The sequence below is a fragment of the Charadrius vociferus genome, unplaced genomic scaffold (genome assembly GCF_000708025.1).
Source record: "Charadrius vociferus isolate BGI_N301 unplaced genomic scaffold, ASM70802v2 scaffold257, whole genome shotgun sequence".
Lineage (NCBI taxonomy): Eukaryota > Metazoa > Chordata > Aves > Charadriiformes > Charadriidae > Charadrius > Charadrius vociferus.
In genome coordinates, this window is record NW_009649473.1 from 1499882 (window position 1) to 1518971 (window position 19090).

General features: G+C 46.4%; 1 protein-coding gene across 3 annotated transcripts in view; it reads right to left on the reverse strand.

Annotated features, from left to right (window-relative positions):
- Positions 1-395: 395 nt before the first annotated feature.
- Positions 396-19090, reverse strand: part of SLC41A3 (solute carrier family 41, member 3) — a 24101-nt gene continuing 5406 nt past the window's right edge. For 2 of the 3 annotated variants that reach the window (XM_009889857.1, XM_009889859.1), the window contains exons 2-10: positions 13543-13650; positions 12647-12718; positions 11713-11857; positions 9457-9603; positions 6697-6841; positions 5897-5976; positions 3990-4124; positions 3034-3182; positions 396-581 (exon numbers count right to left, since the gene is read on the reverse strand). In XM_009889857.1, the coding sequence (XP_009888159.1) occupies positions 396-581; positions 3034-3182; positions 3990-4124; positions 5897-5976; positions 6697-6841; positions 9457-9603; positions 11713-11857; positions 12647-12718; positions 13543-13650 (1167 nt within the window). Of the gene's footprint in view, positions 582-3033; positions 3183-3989; positions 4125-5896; positions 5977-6696; positions 6842-8047; positions 8057-9456; positions 9604-11712; positions 11858-12646; positions 12719-13542; positions 13651-19090 lie in introns of all 3 variants that reach the window. The other variant, XM_009889858.1, reaches the window with a different exon arrangement.

Here is a 19090-nt window from a genome sequence, read left to right on the forward strand (position 1 = left end):
GTTGTGACATCCACTTGCAGGATCGGATGCAGTGACCTCGGCAGACTTTGGAGTGGCCTGATGGGCTGTGTGCTAGGGACAGAAACTGATCAAAATGCTCATTCATTACAAATGGCCCAAACGTTCCTTAATGCCTCGTTTGCCGGGTGCAGGTATGAGCAGCAGGCGCTGCTTAAAACCAGTTTGCTCACTTGAGAGGGTGCAAGTCTGTGGGTGCTGATACCTCAGGGTGGGCAAGCCCAGCTGTAAGGCACGATGAGGAGGGCAGACGGGGCGTCAGGGATGGCAGGGGAGGTCCAATCAAGCTGGGTGACCCAGTGCTCATCGCCAAGTACCCCATTTTCCCAGAGGAAAGCACCGTGTCGCACGAGTAATGCGGAGCAGCACATGGTCACTCAGTTCCCCAGGTTCATGTCTGCGCCGTGGACAAGCCAAACCAGGCGGAAACAGATGGCCAGGAATCCAGTGCCCAGGAGATCCCCCAGGGCAGTGAGGTAGGGGATGGAGAAATTATCCGGATCCAGCGCCTTCCTCCACATAAGGCGCACAATTAGGTCAGCCACGTAGAGCAGGATTCCCACCTGAAGAGAGGCAAAACAGGCCCTGCTGTGAGGCAGCGAGAAGGTAATGCGCAGCCTCCCTCAGCTCACAACTGCAACGATGTGGCCACGGCCAAGGTACCCGAGCTAACAGGGACCGCGGAGGACTAACAGCTTTCCCAGAGAATCGCTGTTTCTCTGCGGGATGGAGCTGCACTGGGATGGGTGTAGTTGGCTCATGGCCCTGGGCACTGCGTTGCTTGGCATCGCCCATGGTGCCGTGGCCCATGCTGCCAGACACAAGTGTGGGGACCACGCTTGAACTGCTCACCAGCATCACGTGCCCCCAGAAAGGGAGTCTGGCCACACCAAAAGCATCTCCCAAAGGTACAGTTCCCACTCCCCATGCCATGAATGGGAGTGCTCCCATTCACTCCACCAGAAACAGGGCTGCTGCAAATATGCAGAGATCCCCCAAAGAATACATTTGTAGCCAGATTTTTTTCTCTTCATCCCTCTTTTTGCCATTAGAAATTCAGATCGCGTCTACTTTGTTTTTCCTAAAAAGTCTCAGTGGACAACTGGAGTTTGAGGCAGTTTTTACATCAAAGTTATCCCAAGCAGCACTGACATGTTAAAAAAAGAGAATAATTTCTTTTTTTTCATCTCAACAGTTTTAAAATCTTTGTTGTGATTCCTTTTAATTCCTATTTCATTCCCAATTCTGATAAACAGATGGAGGAAAAAAATACTTCGGTTAAAGATTAAAGACTGTCTAGTTAATTGAATTAAGAAGGGAGAGAGAGTTTGCACCCCACATCTGTGGTCCCTCCGTGGGAGACCACAGCACAACAGGAACCAAAGCCAGAGGCGGCATTTCTAAAGGTGAAAACTGCAAGCTAGGTGGGGGGAGAGGGAGGAGGAGAGATGGGGGAAGCAAATTAAATAACATAATCACAGAAACTAAAGCTGGATGGAAACTCAAGAGTTTTACATAGACCATTCCTCTGCCTCAATCAATACAGGATCAAATATACCCATATCTTTCCTGATGGTCGTTTGTTTAACCTATGCTAAACAATCCTCAAAGATGGAGATGCCACACTCTAAGCAATCGGTCCCATAGCTTTTTTTTTTTTTGTCTGTTCTTGTTTCTCCCCAAGGTCTAACATAAATCTGCCGTTTTCCATCTGACACCCATGATTTCATGTTTCATCCCTAGTGACCACAGAGAAAATGTTATTCTGTCCCTCCCTACGGAAACTTCGTAGTTTAAAGGCTATTAACCAGATTTTTCTCAAGCCTCTCTTCTTTGGACTAGCTAACCCCTGTCCATCCAATTGTTCCTCTGAGGTCATATTTTCTAGGCCTCTGATCTTTCTCTTTGGGCTTCCTCCAGCTGACCCAAACCTCCCCTCACTTTCTTTCTGTCTTTCTTTATAAAGTATAATGGAAGGGAAGAAAGAACCAGGCTGAGTGTATTCTCCTCCGCTGGCCTCCATGGGAATCTTTCAGGGTCAGTGGCGTTGCTGGGATTCTGGTCCTTATGCTGTCATTTATTCTGCATATTTTCATGCTTGGCTCTGGTTGAGAAGTTAGCTCCATGCATAAAGAGAAGAATAAATATTTTCCTTTACAACTGTGGCTGTGGCTGGGCTTAGGGTTGTGCAAAGGTCAGGAAAAACTGATTGTTTACACACACAAGGAATTAACCCACAGACACGAGGCTGCTTGTAAGGCAAAGCGAGAAGTCAGCTACCTCACCCTGCAAATTAATGAATCACTGATTTAAAAGGGCAAGTGAAGTCAGAGCCTCTCTGAGTTTAAGCAACAGCCGCATGCAGTTCTGAGCGAGATGACAAAGTTTACAGGGCAGGCAAAACAGCGGAGGGGAACAGGCAGAACACATTGGAGGAACTGCCCATTGCCTACTCAGAACTTTTACTTTTGAAGATGAACTTCTCAGGCTTGGGTCTTTCCTTCACTTTTGACCCATATGGTCCTGCCTGGAGGTATCCCCAGGTCTTCACCATGATATGTGAAACTGGTTTTCAAACTTAGTGGCGAAATCTGCTGTCTGGGTTCACAGCCTCTCATTTGCCCCTTACTGGGATGACCAGTGGCAGTAATAGAAATACTTGAGGCTTAGAGACTCAAGAAGTGAACATGGTAAAACAAGGTACCACCTACAACAAGAGGTACCTCCTTGCTAAGTGTGTCTCTGCACACTTACTGCAGCGCAGCAGATGATGATAACTTCTTCCTCATCTCATGTCTGACCCCTCGCTCACATTAAGGGCAGCTGTACTCATGTGGGAAACCAGACCCTGGGAATTCCACAGAAGATAGATGATGCTTGGTAGGAAGCACACCTGAAAGGACTGGAAATGTGGGCCACTGCTGGAAGTTTTACTGTGACTCCTGTTTAGCCTGGAGAGTGTTTTGTTTTCACAGTGTCTGAGAGGTTCCTTTTGGATGAGAGGTTGGGGTTTACCTGCAGCAAAGCAGCAGTCAGATAGAACATCACAAAGGTGAAGGAGAGAGACGTGTGGCCTCCCTGCAGCAGATGGATGGTGTACAGGAACACAAGGTGCCCTGGGATAACCAGGAGGAACAGGACTCGGGCTGACTTGGAATTCACCTCTGCAGAGGACAGAGACAAAAACAGCGATGACAGTGCTGCAGATGGTGGGGGCAGGACAAGACACAGCTGCTTATTTTAATGCTGGTACATAGACTTGGGGCTGCCTCCTCCCACCAACCACATTGCTAACGCCTTTTCTAGACCACGCAGCAATCTGGAGCATCTGCAGTATCAGCCCAGCAGCTTTGTCTAGCACTGAAACTATGTGCCAAAGACGTGCTCCACACTGATCCACTCCACTTCTGAACACTCCTCTCAGCTGCTGTCTGCCTCCCACTGCTTCTTCTCTGCCTTGCTGCAACCCACTTTCCCAGTTTTTAGTTTGCTTTAGCAGTAAATCCCAATCTAGCAGGAAAAATTAAGAGGAACCTGCAATCTAAAAAGACAACAGACCCGAATCCAGTTTTGCTGACGCTTAGGTTTATCCATTGCTGAAGATGGAGGAATTGCAGATTTTCAGCAAGGTTATGCTCTATTCACCCCTCCGTCCACAGGTGATGGCTCTAGGCTGGCCACGGTTAAAATAACATTCTATTAGATCAAACCTGAGATTCTTTTTCAATTATTTTCTTTAGTGCTCCCTGAAGGCCAGTTTCTTTGCATGCCAGTAAGCAAGTATACCACAAGCTTTTTTTCAAGCTGCCCACTGCAAAGATGCTTCCTCTCCAATCTGAGTACCTTCCCTGTAAGGGGGAAAGGGGATTCTGCCTTTGAAACCCACCTAGTCCTTCACCAACCAGGCTTGATAAAGGAGCTATCTGTGATGACAGGCCTTGAGACACGGACACCTAGGGTTCAAGGTCTACCTGATGAGAAGAATGTGGTGCATGGGTTGGGCCAATTCTGCCTCATCTTGTATGGCAAAACTCCAGGCATACTCCAGAAGTGCAGGAATGTGGAAATACGGCTGGCTTGGATGGCGACCAGATTCCCTCCAACACCTACGAGGACAAAACACCTGTAAACCACCTTCATCACAGCAGGAAACATCAGTCTAAAACCTAGCCCAAGGTGAGGCGATCTGCATTCACTTAGAACTTCACTGAGAGCAGCAGTCAGAGAAAGAGAAAACCTGGTCCCACATGTTGATGCTGCACTATTCACTTGGCAGGAGCAGCTCTTAAAAATCAGGAAGGCTCCAGTGATCATCTCCTTCTGACTGCTTTATTGGAAACATTTTCCCTTGCTTCCCAGCACCGTCTGTAAATGCCACGTGGCCTCTGAAGATGATGTAATTGCACCTGGTTTGACGCAGTTTGTGAGCAACACCTGGGGAAAGCAGCGCAGGCAATGGCAGATGCTGCTCACGGCCAATTCTTAGATTTACTCGTCTGGAGAGCCATTATTGTTTAAAAGACAACAAACATCACAGAGAGTGATTATATGTCTGTCTGAAGGCATCTAATGCACTTGTTAAATGAGAAGGAATCATATGAGAATGAATCAGAACCCAAATATGTTTGGTAATTAAAAGGCAATTAATTCCTTCCAGACTGATTAATTCTAGCAAACATGAAAAAGCAGCCGTGTTTTCCAGCAGAAAGTAGATCTATGATCTATGGAGCAAACCTCCACCACCCTGAGTATCTGCAGGGTAGAAATGCCACAGAAAAGATAACGGTGAGCCAGATCGTACGGGCTTCTCATGTTTTCCCTTCCTTGAAGAAGGAAATGCCCCATCATTAAATATGAGATTTGCCAGAGCGGAATCAAAGTGAAAATACTAAGACTGGCTCAACACAGCTCAAGATGGGAGCTTTCTGAATCGTGCACTGTTACACTTTGCAGGACTCCCCTGCACAGGCAATGAAGAGCTACCTGTGTAAAGACACGGAGCACTGCCTAACTCTGCCACCAGCTGTGCCCAACAGGTCACCCACCCCCACAGAGAGACGTCTGGGTCAGTCATTGTTCAACTAAATTGCTGTTGACGTACTTTCCTAATCAGGCTCTTTGGCTAACCATACTGGAAAGAGTTTGTCAGCAAGGTGGCTGTCTTTATGCAGATCCAGTAAGGTGACAGCTGGGTGACACCCTCTGACACTGCAAGGGGACACCATGCTTTGAGGGTGGCATGAGGCCAAGCCTGCCCTAGGAACATGGGCTTCCCCTGGAATGTGATGTTCTTGCAGGCCAGGCCCAATAGCAGAAAAATAACCCAGTGGATCCCCAGCAGTTTGTACTGGTATGTGTGTGTATAAAAGTTCTGTGAAGCTTCAAAAAAATACAAATATACACACAAAAGGTGTTGAGAAAGATATATATTAAAAATCCCTATATATAATCTTTTTTATACATATGCACACACATATGTAATCTTAATATACTAATCTTTATCATCAATCTGTATAGGGGATGATTGCACAGCTCAAATTGCTGAGTGGAGAGAGACAGGGAAAATGGATTTATTGTGACATCCTTAGTAGGTTTGATGTTATGAAAGTAAAGGTGTGAAAATAGCTCTCAGAGACAACTGTCACATGCTGTTAGTGTTTCCCACAGCTCTGCCAGTATTTTTCAGCCCTGCCTGCTATTTTGCTCCAGAGGTGCTTCAAGATATGAGTAAGCAGGGATGTAATGGGGACCACTCATGATGGGAGCAGGGACTTGAACACAGACCTCTGGGTAGGGGCAACAGTGGATACCATAACCCTTGGGGAGGAGGCAGAGCTATAAAGGAAAGCATGCATATAACCTCCCCTGCCCAACCTACCATTAATCACAGGTGTGAAAACTGCCATGCCTTCAAAGTTTGGGTCAGTTACAGTTTTGTCCAAGATGAGCCCACCAATGCTGTTAAAAAAAGGACAGGCAATGAGGGTGGATCAATCTCTCTTCCCAGGGCAATTCCCACGCTGTGAAAATAGCACACTGAGATGAGTTACTGCTGCTTCCCAATTGCCAGGGCTGGACTTTTCCCCGTTTACTCCTTTTACAGCTCAGTTTTCACCAATAGATAGCCTGACAGTTTTTGTTAATGGCATAATAAGATCAGGAAGACTTCCTTGGCCACTGTTGAGCAAAACTGACAGTGGCCAGGAAAAGCTTTATCACCCTCTCCAAAAGTTTTGCTACGCTTCTATACTTGTCTTAAGCAGTTTCTTTAAATTCTGTCCCAGATCTCAGCTGGGTCTCAAAGATGTAGCACAGGTGGAACGAACTATCTGGCTCTACATTCACCAGCCTTCTGTCTTTTCAGCTGGATAAAAATGAGGTTAAGTCTGACTATTTGTGATGGTCATCATCTCCCTTTTCAGTTTCCTGGCTTGCACCCACGTGGTGCATGGTTGCACAAGTGAGACTTAAAATGATGACTTGCTTTTTCAAGCCATTTTGGGGCCCCTTCTCTGCTATTTCACATCCTGTTGAAGGACCACCAATAGCTGAGAAGCAGTGGAAAAATGCCCTTCTCCTGTCCCTTCCAGTTTCATTTTTGATGGCTTTCTAAATGAGCATGGGGTCTCTCTGCAGCGCACATATGTGTGTGGGCTCGGGAGCAGTTCCTCAGTTTACCTGCTGATGCTCATTGCAACAATGACCGGCTGCCATCCAGATTTCAGGACTTCGGCAAGGGAAGGACTTTGCTTGGCAATAGCAACCCAGAGAGGGATCATGACAATGAAGACAGCACAGATCAGAGGAGAAAGGTATTTCATATCTAGGGAGGAAAAGAAATCTTGAATTAAATGCCCCTGGCTTCGCAGGTTTCCAAAGTGATATTGCACAAAGTCTGGAAGAAAGACAGCAGACCTCTCACTCAGACTGAGTTACGTTAGCAGAAAAATCACAGGAACCACAATGTTCCCCACACAACTACCTCACTCTACCACAGAAATCCATAATTAACCCCTGAAACTCACTGCTAGAGGATGTTATTTGAAAATCAGCAGGATTCAAAGCAAGTTATATTTGAAGATGAGCAAGTCTCCAGTTCCATCTCCAACTAAGCAAGACAAAAAGTTACAAAATTTCTGGCTTCAGGGTACAAATCAAACAGCAGAGCAAGGGGAAAACTCCTGTGTGCAGGCTGTATTGCACTTCGGACAGAGACTTCACGCCTTCACCAAAAACAAGAGGTAATAGGTACTTTTGGCGACAAGCTAGCAGAATTGCTGAGCAGCTGGTCTGCTCTATAGGAACAAATGCTCTCTTGCACATCTAAGCCAGTTAAGATCCAGGGTTTCTTTCGTGCAAGCTTACATGTGTTTCCATTAGGTGCTTTTTCCATTTGGGCATAACCTTGAAGTGACCTTTAGAAGCAAAGGAATTAAAAAATATGTAGATGTGCAGCACTAAAAGAAAATAAACATGACTCAGATGCATGAGAAACACCTTCAAGCAATGGGGATGATGCCAACCCTTTTGATATAAAAATGCTTCTTCAACAAAGCTCTCCATCTGGTCTCTGTGTTGGGGCCAAAGCCAGCGGGCTGTAATGCATATTTTGCAGGTAATCTGGGAGACGAAGCAGGCTCAAAGTGTGCATTTTTCAAAATGACACTGCCAGGGCCTCAGGCTACCTGGATGAGATAGCACTGATGTGATGATATCTTCCACGAATCAAGAGCTCTTACACAGAGGTGCACTCTTTATGTGGGGGTTTAGTCGGCACTGAAATGCAACAACTTCTGGTGTGTAAATAGCTGCTGTTTTGTCAGTTCACTTTACCACCTGGAGTCACGTAGGACAGATGGGTTGTATGACAGTCTTAGCTGCTCTACTGGATCTCCTACCTCCAACCCCTTGTTGGTTCGGGCAATTAATTCCTTCTTAAATAATGCATACACAGAGCACTGGAGTCTATCAAACCTTATCAAAGCCCACAGAAAGACTCCTCAGAGGATGAATGGACAACAGTCTCCACATTCCAGTTCTGCCACATTCTCTCACATACAGCCCAGAAGCAAGCTGCAACCCTTTGGCACAGTTGGTATCTCCACTCTGCAGGACTGGGAAGGACCAGCGTTGACTTTTAAAAATTTGAAAATCTTCATTGGTGAAAGGGTATTCTGCAGAAGGAGACAGTGCTGCATCAAACAGCGCATAGTACTCCAAACTTTACAGTCTCACTGGTATTTTTGAAGGATACATTTTGGTAGGACCCAGAAGTTGTCACAGCATTACCTGTTCCTCACTACACACTGGGGAGGGAAATGGATTTATTCAATCACCACCAACAGCGCCTTCTTCCTCCCTGCTTCACTTTGTGCTCCCAATGGTTAGGTGTCTGTGTGCTGAGTATTTTCCATCTCAAGAGGCTACTTAAACTACTCTGAAAACATCACAAACACTCTCTGGTCGCAATCATAGAGGTTATCTTGTTGTTCTGCCATGTGCTCCCTGGGAGATATTATCAGAGGCGTAGCGATTGAAAGACAAACTAGCTTTACAGAGGCAGGTGTGATGGCGTCATGGAAAAAGCCTATTAGAAATGCACCTCCAAAGCTCAAGGAGGACTCGCGAAAGCGATTCAAGGGCCTCTCCCTGCAACGTGTGCTCCTTCACTCCCTCAGTTGTGGGCATATGGAATGAGTTACGCAAACTGAGAACAGCTGCCTTGCTGCTTTTGCTCACAGTCTGAAGCAACAGTTTGGGTTTCAAATGGTATTGAGTTTGCTGGATCTTTTTATTTTCCTGTTTCTGTTCTACGTTAGGCTCACAGTAAATAGCCTAGCACTTTACTAGCAACAGTCAGGCATATATAGCCACGTTGCAACATGTTTTGAGCTCTTCAGTGTCAACAGGTGCCCGTCTTTTTGCCAACCAGCAGCACAGCTAACCCCACAGCCACAACTCCTACTCAGAGTCCTGTGAGCATAAAACAATGCAGCACTGCCTCCCTCCCTCCAAGATGATAACATCCTGTTCATCCATGACTCTCCGCATGAGAAGATACAAGAATATTTTACAAATGCCAAAACCCTGAAATAGCTTTGTGAGGAAGGACCTGTACCCATGCACAGAAAGGAGTTATGCTTGGCTAGCGACAGATGCAGGAACAGAGTCAGTGTCACATATGTCAACCTTCTGTTCCAAGGCTATGCAATACACGTTGGTCATTTCTTTGACAAATCCTGGTTTGTTTCTTAGGCTCTGCCTTCCAGTTTGCTACTAAAATAGAGGCTGGAGAAAGCCTCTTTGGTCATTTTTCCACCCCAGTGGCATGACAGCCTCCATTCTGAAACATCCCAGAAATGGGTAAGTGCCCTGCAATAATTCCACAAGGATTCCTCCCTCCCTTGCTGAGCTGCAAATCCCTGCTAAACACCGTACCTATGTATTTGAAGAGTGTACTGCTGATTCCTGCCAGCAGGGAGAGGGTTATCAAGTCTCCAAGGCTTGCTGCTATGGGTGTGGCGACATTGTCTGGATTGATCCCAACTTTCCTTGCTCCGATGATCACGCCAATCATCACCAGACCTAGAGAAGACACAGAGCAGGCATCAGAGAATGCATTCTGCTGCGCTTCACCCCAGAGCTGCTCTGCTGGTTCCCGGAGGGATGCGGGGTCTGAGAAAAACAAGAAGCAGATTGCCCATAGCGGTACCACACAGCTGGAGATTGGACATCCCCAGGAATTTGTCCTCTTGCTTTCACCAACCTGAAGGACATGACTCTGCCCAAAGGCCCAGAGGCACACAAGCAAATTCCAGGGATCAAAGGAGATAACAGCAGGCAGCCCAAATGTAGAAGCTCCCCTCCTGAGCAGCCTAATCTTTGCTGCCTTGAAGCAGGATCAGGCACAGAAGCACACTCATAGATAAGCACACAGCAGGCATGCGGCAGCCTCCTGGTGCCATCCCCTGCTCTGGATTCCACAGCACAAATATATTTTCCATATTAGACCAAAATTTCTCTGAGTTTGAACCACCAAAGAGAATAGAGCTTCCTTACAGAAGCCTGAATTAGCTCTTCAGCCCAGTCACCAGACTAAACCCTCATGTCCTAGAGTCTTTGGGGCTGCTTTAATTTGCTCTGGGTAGATGTTGATGCTGTGAGCAACTCCAGAGGTTATAGAAGTGGCCCACATCTCTTCTCTTCCCCTGTCCTCTGAGCTGCACCTGGAAAATTCAGCTGCTTTTCAGCATTGTTGCAGAGAAGGGAAGTTTTGCTTGCCCAGGTAAGTTAATGAGCACAAACCACAAACCCTGACTAACATGTGGGAATTCCTCAGCCATCAGATCTCTTACAGGTCTGTGGAAGAGCCACCTGGAATAAACCCTGCCTGGCCAGCCGCCACTGCTGTGTGACTAGCAAGGGCAGCCTTGAGACAAGACACATTTCCCCTCTTCAAAGTCCTTCCGTGGCTGACAGGATGCACCAAAGGAAGTCTCAGAAACGGTGGTTCTCTCCAGCTTACAACCTCTCCGTGCTTGTTTGCCCAGGCCCACCAAAGTTGAGTGCATACAGGATCATCGTCTCTTGCCTAAGAAATGCCACATGTCCACCTTCCCCAATACAACATCCCTTATACAGAAACACATCCTCACACAACATGGTATTGTCCACAAAAGTCCTCCCAGGCACCCACACTCCCCTCCCCACAGCACATTTCATGCTGCTTCCCTCCCTGGTCATAAAAATAGCAGCTTCTCGTCATGCACACCCACACACAGGCTGCCTGTGACCACGTCCAGGGAAGAAACTAATGCTAGCTCAAAGCCTGTGATGGTAGAGCAGCAAAGCCTCTCTGTATCACACCAAGCTGGGAGATTGAAGGGAAGAGTTTAATGAAAGCTGGGCTGCTGTTTTTCTCTTTTAACAACTGCCTCATCCCATGTTTTTCATCAAAGGCATCTACAATCACCCTTTGACTCCAGCTTCAGGATATGCACTTGCTCTAACTTGTCCCTTTCATTTAGAAAACTTGCTGTATCCAGCTCTGCCAGCTCCCTCTATTCAGGGTATCATGCTGCCCTCGTATGGCAGACCTACAAACTGATCCAGGCAACACAGAGCAGCTCCTATCCGTCCACCCCATCGCGTTTCCCTTGCAAGGTGAATAGCCGGGGGAGCAGACGGCCTGGCTTAGAGCTCACAGCAGGCAAGCCACAGGGCTGGCCACAATCCTCCGAGGGGACTGGGTGACTCAAGTCCATCTCAAGCGCAGTCTGGCATTGCCTGCTAACAGACTCCCAGTACGCTGCTTTGTGCAAGGCTTTGTTCAGTCCCCCTAGGAAAGGGCCAGTCTAGATGGCTAACGTGGCACCCAAGACACATGGATGAAGTGTGCGCATGTGTATGTACACCCACATGTAGCATGTGGCATTTTTTGCATGTCAGGTTAAGTGGGACATTTTGATTGCTGCTGTGGATGCCAAGAGCTGAGCAAACAACAGATCCCGGGAGAAGAGAAGCAAAGGCAGGATGCAGAGGGGGTGACAGCAGCAGACACAGGACTAACGCTCCTTGCATCCCTCCTCCTGGCACCAGACCAAAGGGATGTCAGCTCGGCCTCCCTGGCAGAAGGGACAGTTTTTTCCGTGCCTGAGTGCTGCATATTTGATCTGAGGAACCAAAACGACTCACCAAGAGAAAGTGCAGCTATGAAGGCCGTGGTCACACTGCTGGCACACAGCACGGCAGCCTGGCTCAGCTCCACAGAGCCCTTGGAGATGGCTCCCAGGATCACAGCAGCCACAGCAGCCAGAAGTCCCACCACGGTGGCCTGGACCTGGGGGCCAAAAGACAGCTGGTGAGCAATCATCCACATCTGCTCCCAGGCAGTCTTGGCTCCATGCAACCACAGCATTTCCACACAGCTAAGCCTTGCAGAGATGCTGATTGCTTCTGTATTTAAGCAGCATCCCTGTAAAGCTCCACTACATTAAAAAAACATCCTGACAAAGTTTGGAGAAAAACTCTGGAGGCCTGCAAAGGGCAGATAACATTTCAGCAAAGGACACCGAGTCCATCAGCAAAGGAATAGCCCTGGTCAACACAAAAATGGGCTCCCCATCATCACAGCTCTCCTAGCAAGCTGAAAAGCTGTGGAAGGAGATAAGGAAAAGCACACAGACACATGTTGCAAGCCCTGTGGCCTTGCCATGTGCAACCTCTAGGCTGGTTGCTGGATTTTAACAACCAGAAAAAGCTACAAGAGCCACATTTCTCCCATCTCTCCCCTTCTGCCCAAGGCTGACTCCCAAACACTGCCAGTAAATGACAGGCTTTATCTAGGGGCTGTTGTGAAACAGGGATTGTGCTGCAGATCCCCCTGCAAAAGGAGTTTTTTTCATTATTTCAGTTTGTCCACAAAGGCAATGAATGTCTAGATCTGTTTTGAAGCTGGGGCCACACAGAGCTTTATTGGAGGTCAAGACCTTGGCTGTGCTTGGCTCTGTTGAGAATACCTGCCCCAAATCAACAACTCAGGATTCAGCACTGCTGGGAACAGATGCTGTTGGGCTGCAGCATAGCGAGAGAAAAGGGCCTTTTTCCTCTCCCAGCTGAAGTGACTCACCTGGATAAGGGCTAAATTGCAGGTGGCCATTTTCCATTGCTTCTGGGCATCATCCATCTGTCCAGTGTTAGCCTAGAAGCCAAGAGAGACACCATGAAAACCTGTTCCTGTGGCATAAGTGGCTGCTGAAGGCAGTTTCACCTGGTGCCTGTGGGAAAGGGGCTGCTAAAGCTAGAGAGAGGCGAGCATGGGTTGGCATCTCCTAGCCTTCCCTGCGCTTCCTTCTTGACACATCTCCATCATGCTCCAGCCCAGTGTCCCAGGGGTATCAGAAGCTCACACGGAGGTACAGAGGCATTGCAGAGCACCCAGCTAATGGTAGAGAGGGCACATCCACCATATCCCACACAGACCAAAAGCTGAACAAATTAAACCCTTTTTCCTCTTTAATTCACTCTAAACTGCTGTGTTAAGCACCAGTTTCTCCCAAGACATGCAATACAAACAGACCAAAGTAAACAGAACTGCTTAGGGAGATCAAATCCAGAGTAGCAAAAGCTACTGCAGGTCCCAAGAAGCCTCGGCCTGCTCCCCCCAAGGTAGGATTTCTGGGAAGCCCTGGGTCTCTCAAGGATCAGAAATGCAATCCAATACTGAAGCTGACAGCTGTGGAGCCCTGGCTTTGTCTCCTTCATGTGTCGCAGGGCCACAAATAACAGCAACTGGCCACCCAGGGATTAATTCACCTTCAAAGTGCAGATGAAAATTCTCTGGTCCGGTTACAAAATGAGGGCAAACACATTATTTTAACAGTCACACACCACTAGTTTCTACTTAGCAGAAAAGGGCATGTCTCATACACACAGTGTTGTTCTATAAAAGCACGATCTCCTGACATCTCCTGCTATTCCCTCCCCTCCCCACACACACCCCCCCCCCACCTTGTTAACACTCACAGCAGTAGAGAGCCTGGATGCCAGCGTCATCTCAAGATTACCCTTCAGGCCAACCAAGGCAGGAACCAGGATAAAAACTTCCGTAATTGTCCGAAACACATCCCAGTGCTGGAAAAAAACAAAGGCGACGACCTTAGTTTGTGATGCTGGCTAGTCCAATGCTGTTGCTTCAAAGGGGAGTGGGTTCCCATCTCACCACCTGCTCTACAGGTGTCTGCTATGCACATGGGGGAAGATGCTGCCCTGGGCTGGTTGCATTTTGGGAGTGAAGAAAGGAATTTTTAGCTTGCAATATTCTTTCTGATCTCATGCACAGAGAAGGAACTTTCTTCCTGAGGGCGGCAGAAGATTTTGGAAAGCCACAAATTAAAATGTGCCTTTAGCATTAGCCAAGAACAACATGAAAAATAATTAGGGTTCACAAGCCAAATGAAATACAGTGTGCTTTCCATCCTTTGTACTGACACTAGATACAGGAACGCCTATTGCTATCCAGACTCATAAGAACAAACACAAAGATCTGGAAACGATCTAACAACAAAAAGTTGTGTCTGTCTTTTTTTACTAAACTTCTAACTAAGCATCTAAGACTGGTGGTGGGAGGGAAGGAGATTTTTGTATCTCTTCTCCACAGGCAGTTCCTAAATCTTCCTGTTACCAAGCATAGTCCCAGCACAGCTGGAAAAAGGATTTTGTATTAAGATATCCCATAAGCCTGAACTGCTGGGCCAATATCTTGATTATCATTGCTCCTCTGAAGTTGAACTGTACAAAGCTGTTGAATCTTAGAAATGATCTGAAACCTTAAGAAACTTTGTTGATTAACACGTCTTTTCTAATTTATCTACCATATAGTGCCTTGGAACATAATTCATTCACCCCCTGTGCATTCAAGGATGTTGGCAAAGTCCCACTGTAGCCAGAGAGGCTCACATCAGGATGAAATCACAGAAGCTCACCGTGAAGTAAAACCAACTAGCCCAACATCTAAGTGCAGAATACAAGAAAAAAAGAGCAGCTGCAATGAGTCAGACCAAAGGTCCATCTCACCTATCCTTATCTCCACCAGTAGACAAATTCAGATGTATAAAATAAGTATCTACAAATATGACAAGTAGACAGGGTAATTCTCCTCTGTATTTTCCAGCCTACAAGTGTCTGCCTCAGGGTACTGAGCTGGGGTGGGGGGTTGTTTGTGCACACTTACCAGTGTCCAAAGGATTTCTCTCTCAGGTACTCATCCAATCTCCCCCCTCCAACCCAGGTGCCATCCTGTGGCAAAATTTTCCATAGTTTAGCTACACGTCATGTAAAGGATCGACTTGGTCATTAATTCTAACTTGTCACTGGCTAGAATCATATGACAGTCCCAAATTCTGGCACTAGAGGACAAAAGGAACAACAGATCCCTGCCCACCTTCTTCACATCCATTGGGATTCTATAAACCTGAAAATCCAGGAGGTTGGACAGACTCAGTAAATGTCGACACATTCAGCTGTCAGCCTGTTGGGAAATATATACAGGGTGTAACTGCTCGGTGTTTTGCTCTGGTGGTGCCATGGGAAGCTGTGGGAAGCCAGTGGTGTGGCTGTCTGCTGGGAAGACCTCACAGCTTCCTTCTGAGTCAGGATGAATGAAAGTCGGGCCGAGCCAGCCCTGAGCACGTGGTGCAAGACACCCCTTAGAGGTGCAGATAGCAGGCAAAACATTATTATCAATATAAAAAGGCACGTTTCCTGGCAGTGGTAACCTGGGAACAGGCACGTTTCAAAATGTTAGCAGTAAGTTACTGTCGAGTAAATAACAGACAACATGAGAATAGTCACCTTATTTGACACACTACAATTTTGTTTGAATTTGTTAACATGGAACTTAAATACCTGAGAAAAGCTAGGGGCGGACATCTCTTTTAAAGATTCAAATCCCCCTCTCTCGTCTCTCTTTAATTAACAATAAAGATCCAAATACATCTTTGACACCTTCAAAAGAAAGAGGCGAAAAAACAGACTTCATAGTCACAATGTAAAAAAACCCAATCATTTAAAACACAGAGGCGTGCAGACATTCATATTTAAGACCTTGCCTATTTTGCACATAAAAAGACATAAATAAAAAGCAACAGAAAAACTCAACTGTGTGTATTTTCTGTGCTGGTCGCCTTTGGGAAATATGACTTTGTTACATCAACATAAGCTCCAATCTTTGTGTTCATGATGAATTTTGCAGGTCTCAAGCCATCATAACAGAAGTTTCAGCATGTGAGGTATGATTTTTTGGGACTCTGCCTCTCATATAGTTACACTGAAAGGCTTTGAGCAATTAATAAAGAATCACACAACTATACTAATAAAAAAACCTGACTTAATTGCCTCCATTTGAGTCTCATTAGTGACTCACCAAGAGCCTGAGGGCAGATTCATAATGATTTATACCACAGTAGCCAGGACTCCATTGTGTTAGAGATTGCAGCAATACAAAATAAACAGATGATCCCTGTGCATCGCCTCACAGGACTGTCAGCTGGAGGAGCAGGTGAATGTGACAGGTTAGCGCTGTGCAGGCGAGGAGCTGCCTGAATGAAGACAGCTGGATTAAGCCTAGGAAGCGCCTCTGTCCTTCCAGATGAAAACTGGCCTAGGAAGAATAGAAACATTCCCTGCAGCGCTGCAAACCCACACAGGGACACTGAGCCAGGAAGAGACTCTCTCCCACTTCACATCCCCATAATGGAGTTACAGCCCTAAAGCTCAGCTCTGAAGAAACTTGGTTACCCCATGATCCACCGCAGCTGGTCCCCATGCCGGTTGGATCTGCTCATGGGGTGCCATAGAGGAAGGGAGGCTATGATGTACTGAGACAGTTTCCCCAGTTGCAGTCTAGCCCCGCTGTCCCTCCTCACACTGTCCTCACAGTTCCAACCGTGTCCCGTTACCTCTCCAGGGCATTCATCCTCCCATGGCAGCAGTTAAGAAACCTCAGAGGTTTTCCATTGCCCTGAACAAGTCAACAGAAAGATCAAAAGAACCTGGACTGTAAAACGCAAGCCAATTCAAAATCCTTTTCAATGCTAATCATCTCATGGGCTTTTATCAACAAAGGACAGGGATATCTTATGTCTGTGACTTTTCTTTGGACTGTGTCCCACTGCAGTGGTGTGGAAGGGAAGAATGAAAGGGAAGCTTTCCTCCTGAGTTCTCTCATTTGAAATTGTCCAGCTTCAATCTGATTCTTCACCTTACTGTAAGGTAGTGAGCCAAACACTGTCAGGGCCCTGCAAGGTCTCCAGCAATGCCAGCCAGCCTGGAATCCAGATCGACCAGCTGGCCAAGGATGGCTGAGCAGAGGCGGAAACATCCAGCAAGAAAAGACCTACGCCGTGCTACCAGCCCTGCACAGAGACTGCATCATCTGCACAACCAAAAAGAGAAAATGGCAAATGGCTATTTCTTTGGGCATCCTTTTATTACAGTATGAGAGACCCTGGTTTGAGCCTTGGAGTCAACTGGTCTAGACAAATTTCTCTTGTTAATTTATATTTTTTTTAACAGTAACATGAACAGTTCTTGGTTTCATCTCAGGACAGATCAGAAATTGCTAAAATCCTGAAAAGTTTGATAGGACGCAAACAAGCAATTTCCACTTTGTTCTCCTCTTTACAACAACATCAGCCCTGCAAACAAGAGAGCCAGCTGGACTCCCAGCACAGAACCACAATATTTCAAGATATTTTGTATGTAACAAGACAGGGGCAGCACCATTCAACTCATGTGTGTGCTCTAGATACCATCCTTGAGCTTGCGCATATATTATCTGTCAAAGGCAGTTTCCTAAGAATGTTTTGCAGCAACTACAAATAGGGCAAAACATTCCTCAGCCAGACCATCCCCTGAAAAAGGGGCAAATCACAGACTCCTGGACTAGAAAAACCTGTAGTTTCAGTAGCATGAGCCCTCATGAGCACCAATACAAGTCTTACGGTACCTGGCCTCAAGCAAACAAACTTAGTCTCAGGTTTTAGTTGGACAGGACAGTGAGTGTCTAGCTCTCACACGCGCAGGAAAAAAAGTTGAAAATAAGCAGCTCAGAGACAAAAAGGCACAGAAGAATAATCCAAACCATTAAAGGCTAAGATCTCTGGATTTTCCCAGCTACTGTTTTTGGTTTTAAATATGGGGTTGTTGATAACACGGCAGCTTACCTCACTAACATCTCCTATGCCAGTTGTGACTCTCAATGCACTAGCTCCCTCCTCTGGGAGCTGAACCCACTGACTGATGGCTTCTGTTTCAACATAGTCGGAAACACCTTCACCAAAAAATACACTTCCTTTTATTGTGCTTCCTGCATGACCCCATTTCAGAGTCTACTGAACAAATACACAAAGTAGACCACACTCTAGTATTTAAAGGACATACACAACATAGGTATACATGGCGTATGCTTTCCATCAGTTTGGGTACAGTTACATTTTTGAACAGGGCCCAATTCTTAGCAAGCGCATTCAATTTCTTTTAGACAAGGACCTATTCACCTGCCAAGGGTATAGAGTGGGTATGTACTATGTCTTTATCCTTCTCCGAGATAACTGCTAACTATTAACATAACTTCTTGGGTAGTTTGAGAACTTCTGTAATGCCGCAAGACAGGTCTGTGCCTAAGCACTGCATAAGGTGGAGACGACAAACACAGCATAGCAACAGCGTGTGCCACTCCAGTTAACCCTTCTTTGATATTCCTTGTATTCCCTTTAATTCAAATTCTCTGCCTTCTTTGTTTCTTCCACTGCAAGAAAAAACAGCAACATATTGTCTTTCCAAACACTCAAGTATCCATATTTAGCTCCTGCTGTGGTACTAATGCCAGAGAATCCAATGTACTCCAGTGAGCTCAGAGTGTAGGATATATCCTTGGGAGACTCTGCCAGCCTTTTGATTTGTAAATCCACTGGCATGGGATGCTCAAACTAGATCAAATTTTGCATTTCTATTTGTGCCACTGGTACAAAGGAAAGACGGATGGGATAGATTCTGGCTGTGGGCACAACAGTGTAAATCCAGCAGCACTCCTTGGAAGTCAATGGAAGCTAGTCCAAATTTACACCCACCTCAGAATCTGGCCAAGAAGCACTCAGTTTGTAGGCAATGCTAATCTTTTTATGCTGGCACGACTCTCATCACAGTATCTAAATGCCTTCTAGACCAAAGATTATTTCAGGTTGTTTGCAAAGAACCGAAAGCATAAACTTGCCTCTAAGTGAGACAAGTAGTTAATAACAACCCTGACCTGGATCTCCTTATCAGCAATTTTTGAAGGAAAGAAATAATATCATGCAATAGGGGAATATACCGCAGTCTGATCCCAGTTGCTTCATAGCAGTCATCACCAAAGTGTTTAGCTAGACACAGTAAAGGGAGCACCCAGCCTAACGCACCGAGGGCAGTGTCAGGCAGCCTGTCTGAAAGCCACTACCCCACTTTACAAGCAGCCCATGTACTGATTTAAAGAAGATGAATAGCGTCTTTCTAGCACAGGAAAAGCCTACAGCCT